Source organism: Pan troglodytes, chromosome 3 (genome assembly GCF_028858775.2).
Source record: "Pan troglodytes isolate AG18354 chromosome 3, NHGRI_mPanTro3-v2.0_pri, whole genome shotgun sequence".
In the NCBI taxonomy this organism is placed as follows: Eukaryota; Metazoa; Chordata; class Mammalia; order Primates; family Hominidae; genus Pan; species Pan troglodytes.
Window position 1 is genome coordinate 121,862,570 of NC_072401.2, and position 26,549 is coordinate 121,889,118.

General features: G+C 35.9%; 1 protein-coding gene across 7 annotated transcripts in view; it reads right to left on the reverse strand.

Moving 5' to 3' along the window:
- Positions 1-2,306: 2,306 nt before the first annotated feature.
- PRDM5 (PR/SET domain 5) overlaps positions 2,307-26,549 on the reverse strand; it is a 236,345-nt gene continuing 212,102 nt past the window's right edge. For 3 of the 7 annotated variants that reach the window (XM_009448212.4, XM_003310461.6, XM_001151366.6), the window contains 2 exons: positions 20,721-20,825; positions 2,307-5,660 (listed from right to left, as the gene is read on the reverse strand). In XM_009448212.4, the coding sequence (XP_009446487.1) occupies positions 20,764-20,825 (62 nt within the window). In that variant the 3' untranslated portion in view covers positions 2,307-5,660; positions 20,721-20,763. The remainder of the gene's footprint in view (positions 5,661-20,720; positions 20,826-26,549) is intronic. The other 4 variants (XR_010156344.1, XM_009448211.4, XM_054683350.2 and 1 more) reach the window with 4 other exon arrangements.

Here is a 26,549-nt window from a genome sequence, read left to right on the forward strand (position 1 = left end):
TTTCTTTTTTCTTGAGACAGGGTTTCGCTCTGTTGCCCAGGCTGGAGCGCAGTGGTGCAATCTTGGCTCACTGCTACTTCCGCCTCCAGGGTTCAAGCAATCCTCCTGCTTCAGCTGAGTAGCTGAGATTACAGGCAAGATTACAGGTGCGTGCCACCACAACCAGCTAATTTTTGTATTTTTGGTAGAGATGGGGTTTCGCCATGTTGCACAGGCTGTTGTCGAACTCCTGGGCTCAAGTGATCTGCCTAACTTGGCCTCCCAAAGTGCTGGGAATACAGGCATGAGCCACCGCGTCCAGCCTCAAAATTCTTAATTACTACATGTAGTAATCCACAAAAGGACCCATCAGTTTGCCAATTTAAATAAAAGTGTTATAATCAATTAAATGTCGCATTGCTCCCCATCTCCATACTCTTTATATGCCTACACAGAATGAGAACTATATAGTTTGCTCACATGTCATTAACATTTAGTTTCCAACCAGTTTTCATCCATTAAAGGCAATTTTGGTTCTTCAGATGCTAATAATTACTTTAGAAAATAAAAAGTATAGAGTTGGGGTCAATGTACTTCATGTTTTTATGTATTTATCAGATACTAAGGAATGAATAGATAATATATTGTTTTAACACTAATTCCAATAATGAACTCATTCAGCTTTAAATGTATTACTATACATGTGTCCAGATAAATTTCATATGCTAGGTATGAAGCACCAGATTTCTCTTTGAGAAGAGCCTCCAATACAAGCTCAGGCCACCATCCAAATGAGGCAAGATGAGACTGTGAGAAAGGCAGGACAAAGCCATCATCGCGGACTGAAAAGCATTCAATTCAGTGCTGTCAGACAGGATAAAAAATAAGAAATCTTAACATCAGTTTATTTAAAAAATGTAAAATTTTCATATAATCACAGAAAAGTTTTCAGTAGAAAAATGAAAAAAGATATGCCAGTCAAACATTAAAGAAAAAGATATCAGATAAAATTAAGGAAAGAAAGCATTATTAGATAGTCTGTAAGAAGACAAAATCAAAAAATAGTAATGGAGTGATTCACGTATCCATTGTGAGTTGGGACTCTCTTCATTTTTATACTATTTTAAAGAGATAAATTGATATATTTTGAATTTTTTAAGTGTAGCTAATTCCTAGTAGGTCTACAGTTTCCCTTGTCAGGAGCAGTGATATTTTGTTTGAACTGTTTTGCATTGATTTAGATGATCAAGCTTCAGTGGTCCTATATGCTTTCTTAATTTTAAACATATGCATTATTGATATAATTTAACATCTTAGATTAGTTTCCTCCTACTATGTAATACGCTAAGGTGGCATGGGTTCAAGGACTAAGACCTTATTCTAATTGGCTAAAAGTTTGCATTATTAGGAAGCTAAACATGCTAATCAAATATTTAGGTAACTAAATATATGTTTTCATTTCAGAAAACTAAATACTATATATTTTCTAACTAAATATGAACATTTGTTTCAGTATTGTGTTAAGAATTTTTTTAAAAAAGGAAGAAGAGGAATTTGGACATTGGATCTGCAGCACTATTTTAGTATATAAGTAGTTGTTACATTCCAGACTATTTCCTGGGCCTAGAATATCTAGAATATTTTAACATGACCACAATGAAGGCTCCAGAGTTAATTTTTTATTCTGCCATACAACAAATTAACAATGTGTAGAGTGATAATACAGTTTTAAGCCCAAGCTAGCTAAGGCTATGAGTCAGCTCCAAAGAACTAGTGCCTCAGCTGATTCTGAAAAATCAAAGTTAAATGAATGCATAATTTCTAAATCCACTACTCAGATGATTATTTTTTGTATCAAGAAAATCTCACAAGATTGGGGCAACATCAAAATGATAAACATAAATTTAAAATAAAAGGAATACCTGAAACATTTGCCATAACTTTTATTACCCTTAAATTATATTTGTGAGCATCAAGTTATTTTTACTTAAGATGCTACTAATCAGGTCTCATTCATTCTTAGTTACCAGGTTTCATTCATTCTTAGTGATGATCCTTTTCACATTGTTCTTTGTATAACCAGGAACGAGAAGAGAGGCAAGGAAAATATCTCTTATAGCCCTGAGACCAACTTGGCTCAACTTCAGAGGTACTTTGCAGATTGAGAAACACTTGGATGTATAAAGTATAAAAGCATGAGGTCTAGAGGTAATGGCAATTACATTTCTTTCATTCATCAAAAACAACTTTAAAGCAATTCATTTGGATTTTACCATAGAATGGTACTATAGTTCTATAGTAAAATAAAATGCTAACACCAAGTCTGGTAGTGATTTATATAGATTTATTATAGATTTATAATAAAATAAAAAATGCTATTGGAATTCTATATTTACACATGCTCCATTTATATACACGCAAACAAATATCAATATCAATGGTAAAATTTTAGGATTTTAAAGAGGCACATTTCCTCCTACCTACCCACTTCCACATATTCATTACTCTAAGATGAGTTTTCATAAGCAACATTTAGATTTGTGAAGGAAAAAAATGAATATTTCTAGTACTTATCCTCTTTCCTTTCAGGCTTTTGTTTGAGAAAGGAAGCAGCACATAAAATCTAAAACAGAAACTAAGGCTGTAAGACCTTCTGTAATACATGTTCACACTCATGCATGAGTTGACTGCAATAGGTCAGAAGATATTTGAGCAAAGTAATGCACTTACATGTATATGCACTGCATATAAGTGATACTCTTCAGACACACACACACAGACACACACACTCATGTTTCTTGAAAATAACATGTTAACTATACTATGCAACCCCAAGAATTTATCACCAAGAATACTTCCATGGTGCAACTGCTGATTATAATTTACGAATAAATGCCTCTATATAGCCAACAACACACCATGAAAAGGAAAACAAAAGCCAGTTATTGTGAAACAAAGGCAAATTAAAGATACACAAACATCTTGAGTGTTAATATACTAAGAAGTGTTAATATAAGAATATTATAAAAGGGTATCTGAACCCACCTACATTATTGAACGTCTCTTAAATTTACTTAGCCAATTTCTAAGTCTCAATTACTTAGACTTTATAGGCACCTAAGGGTCTGGTCTTTTCCCAAGAAAATACCCCAGCCAAAATCTTTCACAGCAGGAAACAAAAGACATTTCAAAGTAGGTACCTGTATTTCAGCTTGTCTGTAAGACTTTTCCTCTATGATTATCTATGCTTTCAATTGATCAATCATGCCAAAATAGTGTCTTTTTTTTGGTTATTACTAAGTAATTTAAAAGTTTTTGCAAGCAAATGCTAATATATCTGAAACTACCCATGAATACTTGTCTTTTGGATAAAAATTTACAGCATACGAATAGTCTACTAAGGACTTGTTTTGGTTTCAGTCCTCTGAAAGGAGAGAGTGGTGTACCACTCTCTGGTGTAGGTCCTTCTACACCATTTTCTAAAGATTTCCACGTCTATAAACCTTCAGCAGGATAAAGCCCAGCACCTCTTCCCTGTCTGTTTACTGCACAGCATAGTGACACCACAGTTTTCAGGGTAATTTCCCCAGCAGCCATGTGAACTGTGACTCACTGAGATTACACAAAATTGGAATTTGGACTCCTTTCAAGTTTTACATTCATCACATAATCGGGATATAAAGCATCCCATATAGAGAAAGCAGCATTCAAAGAAATATACAGGATGTGCTTAAATAATACACACTATCAAATTTTACAGCTGTCTTTATATATTCAAATGATATTAAACACACTATCATATTAAAATGAAAATACTTTAGATCTAAAAATATATTGTTGAAACAAATGATATAGTGAGAAACAAGACCAAAATTTATTTTTATAAAATACAGTCTATAATTTCAGATTCAAAATACTACATATAACTATACTTAAATATCTTCTAAATTATAATTTTAGGATTTATGTTTTTAAAAGTTATCTCTTCTGAGTTTCAAATTTAGTATTTTACAACATTCAAATGTCTACATTGAATCTTTGTGTTTCTTTTTAAAACTGGAACTGGGCAGGAATATAATTCTAAAATGAGATTCCTGAAGTCAAAGAACTGTGTCTCAGATAACCTTTCTCCTTAACTCATTAGAACCAAATAACTTCCTTAAAACTATACTTCCTTTCTTTTGACTGGGCTTCAGTTAGAGAGGTTCATGAGTTGGGCTTCATTTTAACATTTTTCTGGTTTTTGGATATTCCTCTAGGTTATTTTGACATCACTATTACATTGTATCATATCATCTCTCCAAACAAGCTGTTCATTGTATGTTGCTGTCAAGTATTTTGCTGAAATATAACCTAAAGGAAGAAATTATGTTTCTTGCTTCAATTTCCCTTAAGCATCAGTGACAATTTCAATCATAACAATTGCCAAGTTTGTACTTTGTATTCTGGATTCCTAATTATATGGGATGATTGAAGGTAATTCAAAAGTGTTTCAGAATTACCTACTGCCAAGATTCTGGAAAATGTCTTTTGCAAAATGGAATGTTAATGCTCTGAGGACTGTATCTGCACTAACATGTTCTGTGCACTTTTATGGAAGGAGAGGGGAAAGGGCTATGTTCATCCTAACAAATGTGGAAATGCCACTATTGTTCTGCCACTCTGTTGCCAAATACAGAGAATCTATTTGGTTTCTATTTTTAATTATATATATTGGTATACTGTTAATTTCTAAAGCTAAACGGTCTAAATTCAAGAGGGGTAGCCTGCTGAATATTTAAATGTGATGGTCATTTTTGTGTAGAACTTATAAAAGTATTCCAGACCATGGATGTCTGCATCTGAATGATGAGAATAAATAATGTTTCCTAAGAATCCTCTAAAATGAGCAATATTTTAATAGATGTTTTAGTTATCAAATATCTATTTTAAACTCATTTGTTGCACAGAACTATTAGATAAGCTAAGCTCTTGGTTTGTCTTATAAAATAGTAAGTATTTATTTTCCTATCAAACTTGAGACTTTGATAACTTATTCTTACCTTCATCTGCAAGGAAATAGTTGGATATCTTGATTTATTTCTATTTAAATTGGTAAAACCAGCTGCAACAACTGGCATTTGCAAGTGAGTGCACACACACAGACACATACAGACACACAAAGAATAACAATAAAATAAAAAGGCCTATTAGGGAAGTATATTATAAACTTCATTACAGAGGGATGGCCAAGAAAGAGAGCCATGACTCCTTTCTCCATTTTTATAAGACAGAGCACAAGGTGCATTTTGCAAGGCTATGGAGTTGTATTTTTTTTCCATTTATATCATTTCTTGTTAAAAGTAAGACTTTTTTTTTTGGTTGCATATGCATCTACAGACTCTAAATGTAGGCAAATAAGAACTATGAGACCAGTAAGTCACTTTTGGCTACTTCTGTTATGCTGATCAGGTGAGAAAAATCTGGGATTCATATTAGGAGCCCTTCTGAATAGTTTAATTCCTTTACAGCCCCCATTAGCTGTCAGCTACACCATGGATATTGTCCATGTGCACTTTGAGGTAGTCATTCCTCGTAAACTTCTTATGGCAAAACTGGCATTCTGCCAGGGGACGATTGGGATTATGAGTCATCTTGTGTCGAATCAGCATTTTCTTCAGGCTAAAAGCCAAGTCACAAACCTAGAAAAGACCCAAAGACCAACCATATTATACTGAAAAACCTGAAGATACAACAATTTATCATTTATACAATATACATTATGCAAATTCCTACTATCAAGTATGTAGAAACAGGCATAAAAACAAAAATCACTGTTGGAATAAACAAAATTTAACACTCACACTATTGGCAAATAAAATTAATAAGAGTTACTGCATTTAATCGGTGTCCTTTGTACCCGAATCACCCTTCCCTTTTCCCAGCTGCTGGATTTAAACATTTCCAGTGAAACAACTCCCTGGCAACAATACCTTTCTTATCCTAATGGAATGTATTTGCCATTTCATATTAAACTATTTAAGCAAAATGCTTTATGGTCTAGATGGCATCTCTCTCTATAACATAAATGGCATAAGACATTTCTCAGCAGTGATCCCTTCAGTTTAATACCACTTGTGAAATAAAAAGCTAATGCTGTTTTAAGTATCATAAGCAGAAATTTATTACACACTATTTCTTTTTTCTATTTCTTATTATATACACTTTGTTTAACTAAGGAAGGTAACAAGTTTATTTCATATGAGCTCTGCCACATTCCCACCTGGCTCAACATGCATTAAACAGCCCCATAACTAAAAATATTAACACAGAAAATGCAAGGCACAACTGTCCAAGTTACCAAAAAAAAAAATGGAGTTTAAAGTTTGATGTTATTCAGAAAAATTCCACTGACATGAAACTCTTCAAAATCATATCAGTTGTGAAATAAGACATGTTAAATAATGTGAAAACACCATGAAAAATATAATGAGAGAGGAAATGGCTTGTAAAAATACTGTAAAGAAAGCTGGAGTTTTAATTGAGGTTAGGCTTGGGAAAATCTTACACTGAAACAAAACAAAACAAAAAATCCTTGCCCTCTTTCTTTATGGAGGAAAGAAGATTTACATTCACAGCAATAAGAAACTCAGAAAGGCTCAGGGCCCTAATTGGGTAAGAAGGGGGTAATCCAATAATAATGAATTTTGACACAGAAGTAGCAGCATAGTGTGGTATAAAGAAAATAAGCTTTAGAGTCTGATCACTTTCCAAGGAAGCCTGCTCTGACCTCCCAATTTAAAACTGAAATGTGTCATCCTTTCTGGATTCCCTTTACTCTGTTCAAATTTACTTTTTACACAGTACCTGTCACTTTCTGCCCCACTGTAATTTACCTACTCTCTTGTTTAGTGTCTCTCTCTACTCACTAGAGTCTCAGCTCCATGAGAGCAGGGATCTTCATATACTTTATTCCCTTATGTCCCCTAAAGGGTACAACAATTTCTGTAAAGTAAGCACTCAATAAGTATTTGTTGAAGAACCACCTGGAATTCTGACTCTACTATTTACTAAGGAAATTAAATGACCAAGTATGCCTTTTAACTTTAGTTTCCTCACCTGTAAAATGACAATGTACTTACCTTGCAGGATTATTAAGATTAAATAAAATACTCTGTGTAAATAAGGGCTATACTGCAGACACTCAATAAATGTCAGTGTACATTTTTTTTCTCTTTCATCTTCCTCAGCAGATTGGAAAGAATAGACAAATGTTAATGAGAGGGAGGCAAGGCCAGCACAAGTGGAATAGAAAGAAAACACCACTGTTCTAAAGAGTGGCAGTCCCCTGGAATATACAAGTGACTTTGCAAACAAATAATTTCCAAAAACAATAAAATGCAGCCAATTCATCTCAGGAAATGACATTTTCTTTTGGAATAGCTTGTAAGCATAAGGTTTGTAACTCAATACCTTTGAGGCAACTGCAAAACAAAGCCAAGTCCATGTTGCAAAAATCAGAGGAAAAGGGTAAAGACCCAGGAAACATGCAACAGCATAGCATATGACAGACTATAAAGTATATAAATTATAATAATCAATATAAAAGTATTAAGTACCCTTATTAAAAGATAAGACTCAATTAGGGTAAAAAGCAAAATGCAAACACACACATACTGTACTTGAGAAATACATTTACAAAAAATAACACATACACAAACACTATTTTAAGAGAGGGATTAGAATGTGCATGAAAGTGTACAAAATGAGGCTGATAGAGTGTAATGGGTACTAAGTAGTACTTCCTCAGAAGAATCTTGGATAGACAGAGAGAGAGCAAGCCTTTGAAGAACCAGGAGTATCACTTGTATGAATGTCTCCTAGTCAAAGATTTATATACAGGATACTCATACAGAATCATATATAAAAGTGAAAATTACAAATGACTTATTTGGCCAATTAAAGTTAATAAGCATATTCATTTTGATATAATCAGATTTAGAAATATTTTTCAGCTGTTAAAAATATTAATCTTTTTTTTTTTTTTGAGTCAAGATGTCGCTGTCACCCATGCTGGAGTGCAGTGGCATAATCTTGGTTCACCACAGCCTCGACCTCCCTGGACTCACATTTTAGCCTCTGGAGAAGCTGGGACTACAGGCAGATGCCACCATGCCCAGCTAATTTTTTTTTTTTTTGTATTTTTTAGCTATGAGATTTTACCATGTTGCTCAGGCTGATCTCAAACTACTGGGCTCGAGTGATCCTTCTGCCTCAGTCTCCGAAAGTGCTGGGAAAACAGATGTGAGCTACCACATCCGGCCGAGATTGTAATTTCAAAAATACTTAAAGGCAAGAAGAAACATAGAGAAAAGATAGCAGAATAATAAGATCAAGGCAACTTAGTCGACAATATTGAAATAAAAATTATAACTATCTGTATTAATAAGTATACGAAGAAAATGTCAATAGATTAATATTAATATTAGCTGACATTGGTTGGAAAATTGGGAATCATTTTATTTGTCTTCTTTTGTCTCCATATTTCCTCATTCTTCTCTAATTAAAAAGTGCATTTTTATAACCAGAAAGCAAATATTATTTTGGAATGAAAAAATACAGTTAGTTGGGTGATGGTTCCATGTTCACTTAGCAGCAAGTCCACTCACATCAGACTTCTGCCTTGGACTTCTTAACTCTCCAAACAGCTCTCTGAAATGTTATGGATAATCTCTACATTGCTAAATCCTGGCACTTTTGAGCCCTCATTTAACATGAATTCTTAGCATCATTTGACATGCCTTTCCCCTGTCATTCCTTTAGTTTCTATAATGATCTACTCTCCTTGTTTTCCTTCTAATTATCTGGCCTTTTATTCCCCTTTATTTTCCGGAATAGGCCCTTCCTCCATCCTAACTAAGTCAGTCAGGATTTCAGTGCCCAATCCTTGGCTTTCTTCTCCATTCACTAGGTATTTTCTCCTCTGGTGATCTTAATCGTATTCATACCTTTTGTTACCACATATATGGAGATCACTAGCAAGTAATATTTTTAGTCCAGTCCCCCTTCTGATCTCAACAGTGGAGTACTTAACTGACCACTTGGATAGTTCACTGGTACTCCAAACTTACTATGTCTAAAACTGAACTCAGAATTCTTGTCTCTCAAACCTAAGTCTCAAAAAATGGTCCGACCCTCCACCTGGTTTGACTGTAAATGTGGCAGTCAACCTTCACCCAATGTCTCACTCTTCCTCATCTGATCTAATCAATTACAAAGTTCCACCAGTTCTTCTTTGCACATTTTTCTCAAAGACATGAAGACATCTAATCGTCTCCATCTCCACTGCCACCACCTTAGTCAGAGACACTGTTTACTCAGACCAGTGCTTCTCTTTCACTAAGAAAATGTTTCAGCATGCAACTGTAGTATCTGTATTTTTAAATAAAACATACACATGTACTACTGTATTTATATATTATATTAAAGACAGACAAAATTTTGAGGATAAAGACAAAATAAATATTTTAATGCTAAATTAATATTTATGGCTTTATATTTTCACTAGACAAGATTTTAAGATGGGATACATATTTAGGGCCAAAGTCATCTTTAACAAATGTATAGGCAATTATAGGACATATAAATATATATATATATATATATATATTTCAGATGTCTCCTTAATAATTTCCATTTTTGGCTTACTTCTCATCACATATGATGATGTCATTATATTTTATCTCAAATTGCTACTGACTAGTAGTATTAACTCTGCTTTCTTTTTGTTACCTTGTGTTTGTATCATTATTATTTTCAATCTGCATTTCTGTACAGGCTTCTTTTAGCAACTTGTTCATTTTGTAAGCATTACTTTATTTAAAAACAGATAATATAATTTTTATCTCTATTAGCCCAAGAGACACAAATTGCAATCCTAACAGTGCCCTGAAAGCAAACAAGTGCCTTGGGACTGTCAGCCAACCAGCATCAACATGGAATTGGCGTTCTTCCCTTTGATCACATGTGATACTGCACCTCACAAGAGACCAGCCAGCAGTGCCCAAGCCAGGGCACCAAAGTCAAATCATCTGTTTAATGATAATAAAGTTTAACTGTGTTCCTGTTTTTAAAATAGCCACATACAAAAAGTACTTAGGAATATATCTAACCAAGGTGGTGAAGGATCTCTTCAAGTAGAACTACAGACCACTGCTAAAAGAAATCACAGATGATACAAAGAAATGGGAAAATATTTCATGCTTAGAGATTGGAAGAATCAATATCATTAAAATGGCCATACTGCTCAAAGCAATCTACAGACTTAATGCCATTACTATCAAATATCAAACAACCAATATCATTTTCCACAGAACTAGAAAAAACTATTTTAAAATTTATATAGAACCAAAATAAATAAATTAATAAAAAGCCCAAATAGCCAAAGCAATCCTAAGCAAAAAGAACAAAGCTGGAGGCATCACATGACCCAATTTCAAACTATACTATAAGGCTACAGTAACCAAAACAGCAGGATGCTAGTACAAAATCAGACACATACACCAATGCAACAGAGTAGAGAAGCCAAAAATAAAGTCACACACCTACAGCCATCTGATCTTTGACAAGGTTGACAAAAATAAGCAACAGGAAAAGGGCTCCCTACTCAATAAACACCTATTCAATAAGCACTGGGATATTGGCTAGCCATATGCAGACAAATGACACTGGATTCCTACCTTTCAACCTATACAAAAATTAACTTTAAGATGAATTAAAGATTTAAATGTAAGAGCTCAAACTATAAAAATCCTAGAAGAAAACCTAGGAAACATCATTCTGGACAGAAGTCTTGGGAAATAATTTATGACTAAATTCTCAAAAGCAGTTGCAACAAAACAAAAAATCCACAAGTGAAACCTAATAAAACTAAAGAGCTCTGCATAGCCAAACAATCAATAAAATAAACAGACAACTGACAGAATGAGAAAATATTCACAAACTGTATCCAGCAGTTCTAATGTCCAGAATCTGTAAGGAAATTAAACAATTGAATAAGCAAAAAACAGCCCCATTAAAAAATGCAACTAATATCTGTATTTTTAAATAAAACATATATATGCACTACTGTATTCATATATTATTGCAAGAGACATTCACAGACACTTCTCAAAAGAAGACATATAAGTGGATACAAACATGAAAAAATGCTCATAATCATTGATCATCAGATAAATGCATATCAAAACCACAAGGCAATATTATCTCACACTAGTCAGAATGGCTATTGTTAACAAGTCAGCCAGGCATGGTGGCTCACATCTATAATCCCAGCACTTTGGAACCCAAGGTGGGCGGATCACCTGACGTCAGGAGATCGAGACCAGCCTGACCAATATGGAGAAACCCTGTCTCTACTACAAATACAAAAATTAGCTGGGTGCGGTGGCGGGTGCCTGTAGTCCCAGCTAGTCAGGAGGCTGAGACAGGAGAATTGCTTGAACCTGGGAGGCGGAGGTTGCAGTGAGCCAAGATCGTGCCACTGAACTCCAGCCTGGGCGACAGAGCGAGACTCTGTTTCAACAAACAAAAACAAAAAACAAACAAACAAAAAGAGGTAAAAAAAAAAAAAAAAAAACAGATGCTGGTGAGGCTGCAGAGAAAAGGGAATGTTTATACACTGTTGGAGGGAATGTAAATTAGTTCAGCCACTGTGAAAAACAGTCTGGAGATTTCTAAAAGAACTTAAAACAGAACTACCATTCAATCTAGTAATCCCATTCATTACTGGGTATATATGCAAAAGAAAACAAATCATTTTACCAAAAAGACATATGCACTTGCATGTTCATTGAAGAACTATTCACAATAGCAGAGACATGGAATCAACCTAGGTGCCATGAACAGTGGACTGGATAAAGAAAATGTGGTGCATATACACCATGGAATACTATGCAGCTATAAAAAAGAATGAAATCATGTCCTTTGTAGCAACATGGATGCAGCTGGGGGCCACTATCCTAAGTGAATTAATACAGGAACAGAAAACCAAATACTGCATATTCTCTTATAAGTGGGAGCTAAACATTAACATAAAGGTGGTAACAATAGCGACTGGGGACTAGTAGAGCAGAGAAGGAGGGGAGGAGATAAGGGTTGAAAAACGACTGGGTACTATGCTCAGTACCTGGCTGATGGGATCATTCACACCTCAAACCTCAGTATCATGCAATATACCCATGTACAACAAACCTGCAGATGTACTCTCTGAATCTAAAATAGAAATTGAAAAAAAATGGGAATCAAAGAGGTAATTTTTTCTTCCCATATTCCAATGGATGTCATGTATGCCTGCTGCAATGTACATCTCTTCACTCTGAAAACTAAAGCCTAGATTATTGCAATAGCCAGCTTCATCATCCTCAAATAGAGGTGGTACAACTTCCCCTCTCTGCAGGAAATGTTTGGAATTGTGGGGGGTATCTCACTGTCTCAACAAATGGGGAATATTACTTGCATTTTGCATAGGGGCAAGCATGCAAGTAATGCCCTCTAATGTGCAGGACACGCTCAAACAAGCCAAAAGTAACCCACTGCTAAATACTGTCTGAATCTCTCTGCATTCCTCCTCATCCTCTCCAGTCCATGCTCCACATAACAGTTGAAATGATTTTTTGAAAACACAAATGTCACAATATTACCTAAAATTGTTCCATGGTGTTTTGCTACTTGTAGGGTAATCACTGAGCTCTAGCCAAACTAAACAGGCCTCCTCTAGGTTCTTGAAGAAACCATTGGGCTTCCTGCCTCAGAACTTTCTCACTTCTCTTTACCCAGCTTACTCCTACTCATCCTTAGGAAGCCCACGTGACACATCTGCCAGGTGATGGTTGGTCTCTGTTAAATGCTCTCATAGTGGCCTTTACTTTTCCTTAACAACACTTTCCTCAAGTGTCATTCATGATTTGTGTTATTTTTTTATGTCTGTCTGCTTGCTAAACTAAGGAACATGAGGGCAAGAGTAGCCACTACATAAAAATTTCTTGAATTAAAGGAAGAAATAATGGTTGATAGATTCAATGATTGATTGATTAAATCTCTATGGACAATATAAGTACCCCCAAAGACTGCAGAATAATCCTGGAGAAATTGCAGAAAGTATCAATGGAGAGTATTTTCAAATGAAAGAAATGCTAAATTGTTTTTATAAGTATATATTCAAATTCATAATCATAAAGAAGATCGATTTAACATTTATCCCCATGTTCTATTTCTCTCGCCCCTTCTCCAAACCCAATGACAGCATAAACAACTGATACCAAATTCTTCAATGGCTTCTTATTAAAATTAGATTCACAATACATTTCCTAACTTGGCTGCAAAGCCTCCAATTCTCTTTTTTACTTCACCCTGAACCCCTCTCTTTCTCTCACTGTGCTCCAGCTCCACCAGCCTTCTCTTTCCCCCATGCCCATTCCCAGCCTCAATTCATGCTGTTCCTCTCCTGAAATGCTCTTTTCCCTATGGCTGATTCTTCTCATCTTTTAGGTTACTTATAGCCTCATGGATTTTTTCTTCCTTCTCTTTCCCAGTCTTTATCATGAATTGTAATTGCATGTTAATTCATGTATTTTGTTTTTTTGTTTTGTTTTTGTTTTTCTCTGGAGACATGGTGTCTCTCTGTCACCCAGGCTGGAGTGCAGTGGTCTGATCATAGCTCACTGCAGCCTTGAATTCCTAGGCTCAAGCAATCCTCCCACCTCAGCCTTCTGAGTAGCTGAGACTACAAGTGTGTGCCGCCATGCCAGCTAATTTTTTATTTTTGTCTTTTGTAAACATGGAGTCTTGCTATGTTACCCAGATTGGTCTTGAACTCCTGGGCTTAAGCGATCCTCCTGCCTCGGCCTCCCAAAGTGCTGGGATGACAGGCATGAGTCACCATGCCTGGTCTCATGTATTTGTTTAATGCTATACTCTACAAGAATGTGAGTTCTATGAGGGCAGGACATGGCATCTTCTACTATTTCATCCCAGTGTCCAGCACAGGGCCTAGGCTTAACTATCTTACAACTTTCACCATGTTCCAGGAGCCACTCTTAGCAATTTCTAAATATTAACTTGCTCAATCCTCACAGTCATGCTTTTAAGTAGATATTAGTATTACTATTAAACCCATTTTACAGAAGAAAATGAACACACAAAAGGTTACCTAGGTTTCCCAGGTTCAAAGAACTAGGTGGTGTTTCCAGAATTTAAACCCAGACAGTCTGGGTTCAGAGTCTATCCTCCCTCCCAAGGGCCAACTATTACTAAAATATCTCATTTCAAACAGAGATATGTGAGCTCACCCTACTTTTTCCATTTGCCTGGCTGACACCATTAAAAAATATATAAAAACCACTGTGAAAATGTAAGAAAGGTTCTCAGACAGTTCAGCTTGCCACTGTGGTGGGAGGGATACAAAGTGCAAGTCCATTTACACAGTTACCATGGGAAAATGAGAGCAATGGCAAGCTGGAAAAAATGGAAAGGAAGTTGAGCAAGATGCTGAAATCATTGATAATGGGTCTGAATTAAGGAAGTCCTAGAAGCTCCACACTAGGGATGAGACAGGAACACTCCAACAGCTTGCTGAATGAGAGCCAGAGTACAGGATTAAATATCAGGAGAGAGTACCTGATGTCACAGTTGTAAAACTGACTACCCAGACATTAAAAGCTGTTTTCATGAACCTGAATGCAGTCAGTAAAAGACTCCAAATGATGCTCTGTATAAATCAGCCAAATTCAAGAACTTTCATTTTACAAACAGGGGAGAGCAAAAACTAGTTCAAGTAGTACAACACGGATGCTTCCTTTTCTTTCCATCTGTGATTCGTATCCAAACTTTCACCCTACTCCAACTTAGGAGCGCATTAGGAAAATATTTATTCTTACTCTAGACTGGAGGTAAACTGATTTTGTTTTAAAATAAAGTGAAATAAGATATTTAACAGAAAGCACCTAAATTCTAGATAAGTATCTTCAGTTAACACATACTTATCACATACAATGTGCCTACCACTTCTGCTAGGAACAAAATGACAAAGAACACACTGTCTAGCCCTTGTGGAGTCCATGTTCTAAGTGGAAACATTTGTAAAGTCATGAGCATAGTACAAAGAGAGGAACAGAGGAGCGTGCAGTCCATGGCTTGGAGAGAAGAAGGCAGGCTTTAAGGAAAAATTGGCAGAAGGCCTGGATCTGGAAGGATGCATGGCGGTTTATCATGTCCTAAGCGGGGGAATGATATGACAGGGAGGGGGAAGAAGATAGGCACAGGTACTGTGAGCATGAAGAACATGGCTCAGCTGGGGAAGTGAAAAGAATTCACAAAAGCTAAAGATTAGATGTCACTAGAGAAATAAATTGAAAATAATTTAGAGTTGAAAGCTAGAAACAAATCCTGGAAATCATGGTAATCATTTCAAGAAAGTGGACATATGTTTTGTAAGTGGTGGGAATTCACTAAAGGATTCTAAATAGAGACTGAAACTAAAGTATAATTCAGTTAGCAAGCAAGAGAGTAAGAAACTGGAGCCAAGGAGGCCAGTACTATTGTTCCACTCCAGACCAGAAATGATTTAAACATGAACAAAAGCAGTAGTTATCAATTCATTTCTTTATCCATTCAAAATATTGAATGCTTCCCACATGCCAGGCACTGTTCTAGGCTTGAGGATCCAACAATAAATAATAAAGACAAAACCTTGTGTCACTGAGCTTATAATAAATGATAAATAATTAAACAAATTTTTGGTGGATATAAGTGCCATGAAGACAAATAATATAGAATGAGAGCTAAGGAAGTAATGGAGATAAGAGAGAAAGTAATTTGAGCAGAGATCTGAAAGAAGCACATGAGCAGGCCATGAAGGAACTGGAAGAAAAGTGTTCTAGGCAGAGGCAACAGCAGATGCAAAGGCCAAGATGTAGATTCAGGGTAGGTTCAATGTGTCCAAAAAAGACTAAAGAGGCCATGTGACCAGAGTGAGGTGGAGGGTGCTGGTGGAGTCAAAGAGAACAGAGTGGGAGGGTGAGGGCTGCAGGTCACCTGAGGTCTTTCAGACCACGATAAAACTGGTTTTCACTCTAAATGAGATGCACAGTCATGGGAAGGTTTGAGCAAATGAATACTATATTCATTTTACAAATATATAATCTGACTCAGGTTCTACAAAGATTACTCTTCATGAGACTGTTGGGAGCAAAGACAGAAGGAGAGAGAGCAGTTAAAAAGATATTGCAATATTCCAGGAGACTGAGATAAAGCTGTGGAGTTATGAGAAACGTTCAGACTCTGAACTTATTTTAACGTAGAACCAACTGGATATGCTACTGGATTAGATGTAGGGTGTGAGAGAATTAGAGAAATAAAGGTGACAATGAGAATTTAGAGATGGTGGTATGTTTGAAAAACAGGTAGATGCAAAGGCAGGAATTATAGGGTGTGAGTGAGAGCTGCATGGTAAACTGCTCAGAAAGATCTGGGTTTTGATCCTAGATCTTTTTTTTTTTTTTTTTTCTTTTTGGAGACAGAGTCTTGCTCCCTCGCCCAAGGTGGTGTGCAGTGGCACGATCTTGGCTCGCTGCAACCTTAAACTCTAGAATCTTGACTTGCTGTGAACTGCAGGCAAGTCACTCAACCTCAGTGAACCTCGACTTCTTCATATATATGCAAATAACACCTATATATTCCTGAGTTTTAGTGGAGATCAGAGAGAATATATGCAAACCATGGATCTCTGTGTATTTCCCATACTAGGACCTTAACTAGAATAATGGCTATCATTCATGGCTTAGGGGAAAAGAGGTGTCCAACATGAAGCTCAGATATGTGATTTGGGTTATTTGGGTATGGTACAGTCCTCAGAGATATGGGAAATCGAAAGGATCATGTTGAGAGATTAAGAAACCTGGGAGATCATGATTTCAGTTTGGAGTACAAGAGAGATGTCCTATAGGCAGTTGAAAATATCTGCCTAGGGTTCAAAAGAGAGACCTGGGCAGGAGAAAGAAAGATTTCAAAGTTATCGCTATAGGCATGCTGGGCCATTTGCACAGCCTCGAATGACTGTGCCTAAGAGGTTAAAGTAGTATTGATGAGTAACGTGTCATTTGGGCAAAACTGTAAAAAACTGATTATATATATATATATATAAATTATATATATATGTCCATTATATAAATTATATATATATATGCCCATTTTATCATGGTTACCCAATTTGCCAACAAACTGGGTAACCATGATTAAATGAACAAACTTCTAGAAACACACAGCAATTACCAAAACTGACCCATGAAGAAATAGAAAAATTAAAAAGACCAATAAAGAGGTTGAATCAAATAAAAACCATACCAACAAGGAAAAGTCCAGGATCAGGTGGCTTCACTGATAAATGCTACCAAACATTTAAAGAAGAATTAATACCAATTCTGTACGTCTTTCAAAAAGACAGAAGAGGAGGAAACATTCCCCAACTCATTCTGTAAGGCTAGCATTAACTTAATAATAAAGTCAGACAAATATGTTATGAAAAAAGAAAACTACAGACCAAAATCTCTTATAAATTCAGATGCAAAAATCCTAAAACAAACAAACAAGCAAGCAAAATACTAACTGAATCTCAGAGCATATTAAAAGGGTTCTAAATCATGACCAATGGAGATTTATCTCAGGACTGCAACAGTGGTTTGAATAGGAAAATCAAACAAAGTAATACATCATACGAACAGAACAAAGGGAAAAAAAAACATAGTCATCTCAATTGATGCAGAAAAGGTATCTGAAAAACTCCAACATCCTCTCTTGATTAAAAAAATCCCTCAGAAAGCTAGGTAAAAAGGGAGATTTCTCAACAAAATAAAGGGCATTTATGAAAAACCCACTATATTCAATAGTGAAAGACTGAAAAAGAATGCAAAGAATAGACCCTTTCCTTATACCATATATAAGAGCTAAAACTATAAGACTCTTAGAGAAAACAAACAAACAAACAAAAAACAACAGAAGGACAAATCCCATGACCTTGGATTTGGCAATGAATTCTTAGATATAACACCAAAAACATGATCAAATAGAGAAAAAAAATGCATAAAGGGCACTCCATCAACATTAAAAGGCCTTATGCATCTCAAGATATTTTCAACAAAGTGAAAAGAAAACCTACAGAATGAAAAAAATATTTGCATGTCATATATCTGATAAGAGCCTAATATCCAAAATTTAAAACCTCTTAAAAAGACAATACTATTTCAAAATGGGCAAAGGACTTGAAGAAACATTTCTCCAGAAAAGATATAGAAATGGTCAGGAAGCATATGGAAAGATGCTCACCATCATTAGTTCTTTGGGGAATGTAAATCAAAACCATGGTCAGATACTTCACACCCACCAAGATGGATAATTAAATAAAAAAAAAGTGTTGGCAAGAATGGGGAGAAATTGGAATCCTTGTGCATTGCTGATGGAAATGTAAAATGGTGTCACTCCTGAGGAAAACAGTATGTCAGTTCCCGAAAAAGTTAAACAGAATTACCATATGCCTCAGCAATTCAATGCTAGGTACATACCCCAAATAATTGAAAACAGGTACTCAAATACTTGTATGCCCATGTTCACCACAGCACTATTCACAATAGTCATAAGGTAGAAAGAAGTGTCCAACAACAGATGAATGGATAAACAAATTGTGATATAAAAATATAATGGAATATCATTCAGCCATAAAAAGGAACGACCTACTGATACATGAGACAATGTGGATAAACCTTGAGAACATTATGCTTAATGAAAGAAGCCAGTCACAAAAGGTCACATATTGTATATTTCATTTATACGAAATATCTAGAATAGGTAAGTCTATAGAAGTGAAAGCAGATTGGTAGCTGTTAAGGGATGAGGGGAGTGAGGTGTAAATGTTTATTGGGTATGGAGTTTTATTTTGTGGCAATGAAAATATTTTGGAGTTAGAGAGGTGGTGCCTGTACAACATAGTCAATATACTAAACGTCACTGAACTGTTCACATTAAAATGATCAATTTTATATCATGTGAATTTCACCTCAATTTAAAAAAATGCAGCACCTTGGTAGGGTGACAGGGTAGAGAACACACACACTGGAGACTGCATGTAGATGAAACAGTGAAGGTCTGAGCTATGTGTTACAAGTAGACATGAAAACTAAGAGGAATTAATGAATCTGAGAGCTCTTTAAGAGGGAGAGAGATTGGAGTGGGGTGGGAAACGGTGACTTCTATCCACAATGAGTAGGTTAAGAGGACAAGATTTTGGAGCAAAGACAAACAGTTCTATACTGAGCAGTCTGCATTTCAGAAATGTTTAGGAGGCACTTAGAAATATGGATCTCTACACAGCAGATTAGTATGGGCTGCAAATGAAGATTTCAGAATTTTAAACACATCACAGAAATAAATGGGACGGAAGCAGATAGAAAAAAGTCAGCTTGTAACATCATAGTTTTAAAAAACATAACATGATGGTTCAATTCACCTAAGGAAATATCCAACAAAAACATTCAGCATAGATAAAAGGATGGGTTAAATGTGATGGTAGAAAGATGTCCACATGCAGCTAGTATTTAATTTCTGGGCCGTATATCAGCTATTTGTGTCGCGGTACAATTAAACCATCTAAATAGGTTTTGCCTTTATGAAAATGCTTCCAATAAAAGCAGCAATGACTTAAACTAATTGAAATCACTGAACTAGGGCTGTAGCTCTGTTCAGTATAGAGCTTTATATGTGTGCATTTCTTCCTCTACAACTGTTTCTTTCCTTAAAAGAAGTGCACTGTTAATAAAGGTATTTTTATGAGTATGCCCACTGGGAGTACATTGTTGCCTTAACCTTACCACTGAAGTTTCATGAAAGGACAAGGAAAACATCTAGTGTTCGTGAGTTTCCTTTCATATGGACTGCTTACCCTATGCTGTATCCATTGGGACATGATGATGGATCTAAGTTCTGGAATTTCCCTCAATATTTAAGCAGAATTCTGCACTGTGCCATATCACACAGCACAGCTTTAATGTTTTTTCTTACATTGATTCCCTAACATCTGTGTCAATTCTCTGTCAACTGCCAATCCCGCACAAAAGAAGTGTTTTTTTTCCTCTAAATTGATCAATATTCAGATTAATTTTACTGTCAACAGTAGTATTTTTTCCTTTCAGAAATAATGTATGCTATGTCAAATAATTCCATTTCAATTCAAATGTCATAAGCAGAAAACCTAGACACTTAGTAACAGCATTATTTAACACAAAGGAGTTTATATGCATTTTTGAATTTTGTACATGTTTGGCTTTAACGAAGTAAATAATATGTTTGACCAGTCAAATCTCTGGTTTAACTGTCATTAATCAGTAAAGATTTGGCCAGACACATGAAAGCTGCCTCAAATCATCATGCATTTACACCTTGGAAGAACAACTCAACAGTATTAAAACAGGGTACAAGCATGCCTAAAAGAAAATCAGAATTTATTTGCTGCCAGTAAACCAAGATGAATAAAATGATTACAATGCAGTTACATGTATTATGCAAGAAAAAGCTATAAATAGCATAAGACATTAACAGGCGTAGGCACATTCCAGCAATGCAACACACACACACACACACACACACACACACACACACACACACACCCCTACTTTCTGTTATTGGAAGACACTATGGGGGAAAAAATCCAAACTCACATCACACTGAAAAGGCTTTTCTCCAGTGTGCGTCCTCTTGTGCTCATCCAGGCCTCGCTTCTGGCTGAAGGCCTTGCTGCACTCTGAGCACTTGTACGGCTTCTCCTGCAGTCAACAAAAAGAGACCACCAAAATTGCCAGTGAATGAATGAATGCAGAGTCCTCCATATTCAGGTGTGTGTTATGGGATCTACAGAATACTGCAGCAAATTTACAGGTATGCTGATATGGTTTGGCTGTGCCCCACCCAAATTTCATCTTGAATTGTAGTTCCCATAATCCCCATATGTCATGGGAAGGACCTGATGGGAGGTAATTGAATCATGGGGCTGGTTACCCCCATGCTGTTCTCATGATAGTGAGTGAATTCTCACAAGATCTGATGGTTTTATACGGGGCTTTTCCCACTTTGCTCCATGCTTCTCTTTCCTGCCGCCATGTGAAGAAGGATGAGTGAGCTTCCCCCTTCCACCATGACTGTAAGTTTCCTGAGCTCTCCCCAGCCATGCAGAACTGTAGTGTCAATTAAACCTCTTTCCTGTATAAATCACCCAGTCTCAGGTATTTCTTCATAGTGGTGTGAGAACAAACTAATACAGGTGCTATAAGCAATTTTATATTTTCAGGAGAAATAGGAATAACCCACATCTGTCAGACACTGAAAATGACTAGCTCAAGGCAGTTCAGTTTCAACATTGGATTGTGCTACATTTCCTCCAATGATGTCCTGTCTTTGCAATGCTGGACGCTGGATGGTTGCTGTGATGGAACTACTTACACTTCTAGGTCATTTCTTTTGGTTTATGGGTACCATAAAAATATACTGAGATACTCAGGGCATTATGAATGAAGAAAGTTTGAGAACCCTTGATCTAGAGGGTACAAATTGTTTACTTTCTAAGAGGAATTCCTAGAAATAAAAACTTTAGAACTAAATTTTCTACAGATTTTGCGGGATAAGTTTAAAAATAAATCAACTGTGATTTATGTATTTCCTTTTTGTTGTTGCGATGGAGTCTCCCTCTGTCACCTAGGCTGGAGTGCAGTGGCACGACCTTGGCTCACTGCAACCTCTGCCTCCCTAGTTCAAGCAATTCTCCTGCTTCAGCCTCCTGAGTAGCTGGTACTACAGGCACCTGCTGCCATACCCAGCTATTTTTTTTTTTTTGTATTTTTAGTAGAGATGGGGTTTCACCATGTTGACCAGGCTGGTCTCAAACTCCTGACCTCAAATTATCCACATGCTTTGGCCTCCCAAAGTGCTGAGATTACAGGTATGAGCCACCGCACCTGTGTTTTCATTTCTATTACCTCATCTTTTTCCAGTAGGATGTTCTTTTATAAAATCTAAATTACATTTTTAAATGAGGCATTTTTATTATAAAAACAATAAAGAAAACTTAAGGCAAAGAAGTATCTCAAATGAAGAGAAAAAATAATTTAGAATTCCTTAGCCTTCTTTGATACCAGGAACTTAGTCATCTAAGTTTTATCACCATCTTTTTAGCCCAGATTAATTGTGAAAGAAATTAATTAATATTATTCCATTCCAACAGCTTGCAAGTTACTACTTAGTGCATCATCAAAAAGTTTCGTTCAGATTTAGGTAAATTTGCAGTGAGATCCATTTTTTAAATCAAATATATCTTCAAAAATATTGCTATAAACATTCTTGGGCTGGGCATGGTGGCTCATGCCTGTAATCCTAGCACTTTGGGAGGCCAAGGCGGACGAATTGTCTGAGGTCAGCAGTTTGAGACCAGCCTGGCCAACATGGTGAAACCCCATCTCTACTAAAAATACAAAAGTTAGCTGGGCATGGTGGCGGGCACCTGTAATTCCAGCTACTCGGGAGGCTGAGGCAGGAGAATCGCTTGAACCCAGGAGGCGGAGGTTGCAGTGAGCCAAGATGACTCCATTGCACTTCAGCCTGGGCGACAAGAGCAAAATTCCCTCTCAAAAAGAAAACAAAAACATTTTTGAAGTGAGATAGTGTATGCATGTTTCTTGTTAACAAGTTGTATTTATATTTTCTCTCTAGTATCAAAAAATCTATAACTTTTTTGCAGACCTATAAAAAACAGTATGTAAATAACCAGAGAGACATACATCTGCCCACCAACTAGCCTAAGAAGTCCAACCTTTTCAATACAAGTGCTGCTCTCAATTGCCTCCTCCCCCACCACCTGCAGCACTCTCCCATCTCCTCAGGGATGACAGCTTCCTCAGATATGTTAAGTACCATTCCCTTGCCTTTCTCTATATTGTTACTACCTATGTATGGATGGAACCTTAAGATAGAGTATTATTTTGCCATTTGAAAGTATGTAAACACTATCATTCCATATCCACTTTTTGTGTGTGTTCTGTTGAGATGTACTTTATCATTGTTCAACGTTATCCTCACAGGTTTCTAGTCCTCGCTTTCATTTTTGTGAACATATGTAGCTCATATTTACTAATTTTCAATGTTGGGCCATATGACATTAAATAGCTGTATACCACAATTTATTTATATACATTCTCCAGTGATGGATAGCTAAGTAATTCCCAGTTGTTCACTCTTATAAATAATGTTCCTCTGAAAAATCTTGTACACTTGAATATAGGTGAAAGCAATTCTCTAAGGGATGTGTACCTAGATGTGGGACTGAATCTTCAACTTTTCTATGAATAAACAAATAATTCTGCAAAGTTAATAAACCAAGCTAATAAACCATTTTATACTCCAATATCCACTGTATCCTTGTGATTCTATGACTTTATTTTAGATGTTTTGAGACTTTCATTAGGTATGTAAGTATATACAAATTTTAAACTATTATGCTATTGGAAAATAGAACCTTTTATCATTTTGACATGACCTTTTCTATCTGTAATAATTCTTTTTTACCTTGAAATTAATATGACTGCAATATAGCTATAAAAGCTTTTTAAAATTAGTATTTGCCTGCTATACTCATCTTTTTGCTTTCAAACAGCCTATATCCTTATGTATGGGGAGTGACTTTTATAAACAGCATATGACTAGATTTTTTTAACCCAAACATTTTGTGATCCAAAGATTACTTCTGTCTAAGATGGCAAGTTTTGCCTCTTTACAAATTTGTGATTACTGATATACTTGACTATATTTCCAACATTTATTTTGTGCACTACTATTATCCTATTTGCTTTACAAGTTTTTCCCATATATTTTATTACATGTTTTAGATTGATCCTTTCCCCTGGTACTACTTTGAAAGTTATTATCTCTATTTCTTTCCTTTTAATGGTTATCCTTAAAATATTTTACTTTGTATGTTTAAAACTAAAGTTTATCCATATGTTTTATCTCCTACTGAATAATACAGGTACTGTAGAATGATCCTCTTACACGTTAGTGTGTAGCAGTATTTTATTTATATCTTGATTTTTAATGCTTGTCTTAGTCATTTTGAGCTGCCGTAACAAAATACCATAGACTGGGTCACTATAAACAACAGACATTTATTTCTCACCATTCTGGAGGCTAGAAGTCTAAGGTCAGGGTGTCAGCCTAGCCAGGTTCACATGAGGGCCCTTTTCTGGGTTGTGAATTCCCTGTCCTCACATGGTGGAAGGAAAGTACTCTGGTCTCTTCAGCTCCTTATAAGCGCACTAATCCCATTCATGACAGCTATACCCTCATGACCCTATCAGCTCCCAAAGGTCCCACTCTCTAATACCATCACACTGATGGTTAGGATTTCACATAAGAATTTGGGGAGAATGCAAATATTCAGTCTATTGCAATGCCTAATATGAAATCATTATCATTTTATATAATCAACGTGATTTAGCTTTACACATGATTAACAATTTCTTTACTTTTCAGGCTTTTTTATGTATCTGATTTTCCAAGGATCTGTTGGTGGCAAATTGTTTTTGACTGAATATGACTACTTTTCTCATTTGTTGTTGAATGAAAGTCTACAAATCCAATGAGATATATAATAGACTCATTTTATTCTTCATATTTCTTAATATCTCTTTAACATTTCCATCTCTTTCTGTTGTACTCTAATTTCTTAAAGTCAATTGATTTTAAAAATCAGTTGATCAATTCTCTTTTCAGCTTGCTGTTTAATGGGACCCTAGGGCTTTTAATTTCTGTTATCATATTTTTAACCTTTAGAAGTTTTATTTGCTTATTTCCCAATTCCATTTTTGATACAATCTCATTTTTCTCATAAGCAACGCATGTTGTTTATGCCTATTTGAAAATATTCTAGGCATTTATATAATTTACTTTATCTGATAAAGCATTATCTTAAGATGTCTGGAAGTCTAGTTCTCTTTTTTGTGGTTTCTCCTGTCTCCTGCTCATGGCTTTTGTTTCCTTGGGTGTCTGGGATTTGAAATCGTGAGCACACGTTTGGTGGTCTTTATCTGTTAAAATCCTGTGACCCCTAGGTTGAGGGTAAGTCCCTCCAGACAGCATTTGTGTTTGCTGCTGCCAGGCACTCTGGGATGCTATCAATCAAAGACTGTTTTAAGTTGATTTATTGCCTTAGGGTTTTCTGGTGAGGCAGATATTGTAAGTCTGAACTCCACACTTGAGGGAAGGATTGCGGTTATAAACTCTAAGAAGAAAGCTTTCCCTAGCCAGCAATTACTCCAAAACAGTTAAATGTCTCAAGTACCAACCTTTACCAAAGGCAGATTATGTCTAGTCCCCAATTTTATTTTGAGCATAGCATTTCTAGAGTCCAAGAATAATAGTGGTATGGGATTCCATCTTGCCCTATAATCTGAACATACAGTTTGTCTCATTTTCCCTGACACCATGAAAAATCAAGTCTTGAGATCACCAACACTGGCAAACACCCTGCAGGTGCTGCATCCTCAACTTGAACTTATCACTCACTTTCAGCTCCATTTTTGTTCATTGAATCCTGAGGGCTATCATTACTTTTTTTACAAGTTCAGATGTTTTCTGTTTGCTTTGCTTTATCCAGCATTAATAAGTGCTCCTTATAGGGCCTTTTTTCCGGGATATGGAGTATCTACCATGTTGCCAGAAATGAAAGTAACTATGTGTGTAATTTTAAAGATGTAAAAAAATATGTTTAATGAGTCTTCCCCAGTCATCAGGAAAAATGTTCAATTTTCTTTGCAGTCCAAAAAATATAATGTGCTTTCCCCTCTAGTCTGAATAAACATAATGTCTTTTCACAACTTCAAATATTTCTTCAAATATTCCACAGTTTTTCAAAAACTTGAAAATGAAAAGGTAGTTTAAAGTATTTGGATCAGAATTTGTTTGAAGTTGCTGGGATTTCTTATTAAGGCTTGTATTATATCCAAATATTCTACTTAAACTTTTATTTTAAAAAAACATACAAAGACATTATTATGAAGTATATGAGAAGAAACAAAAAGCTTAATCCCTACACTTTACTTGTAAGACCAGAAGTTGTGAAGACATGATGGGCATGGCACCATGGCAGCTGCCAATGACAGGTGAGGGTTTTGCAGAGAACATCCTAAGACAGAACTGTCAAAATGCCACCCTAAGAGCAAGAAGAGGTATCAGGGAAGAAAAGGCAATGAAAATCAAGACCTGGGCACCAAAGATTAAGAACAACCCTTTTACTCCTTCCCAAATTTCCTCTTAGGAGACACTATCTGGGTGAGTATCCTAGACATTGCTCATACAGATGCTTAAAAGACTGGCTCCCTCCTAGTATACTGAGATTCTGGTGAGGCATGAGGGCTTTGTAGTTATCACAAGAGGTTTAAAAATGCAAACACGTATTAATCATTGCCTTAGCTGAATAAATAATGTCTTATATACTTACACACACA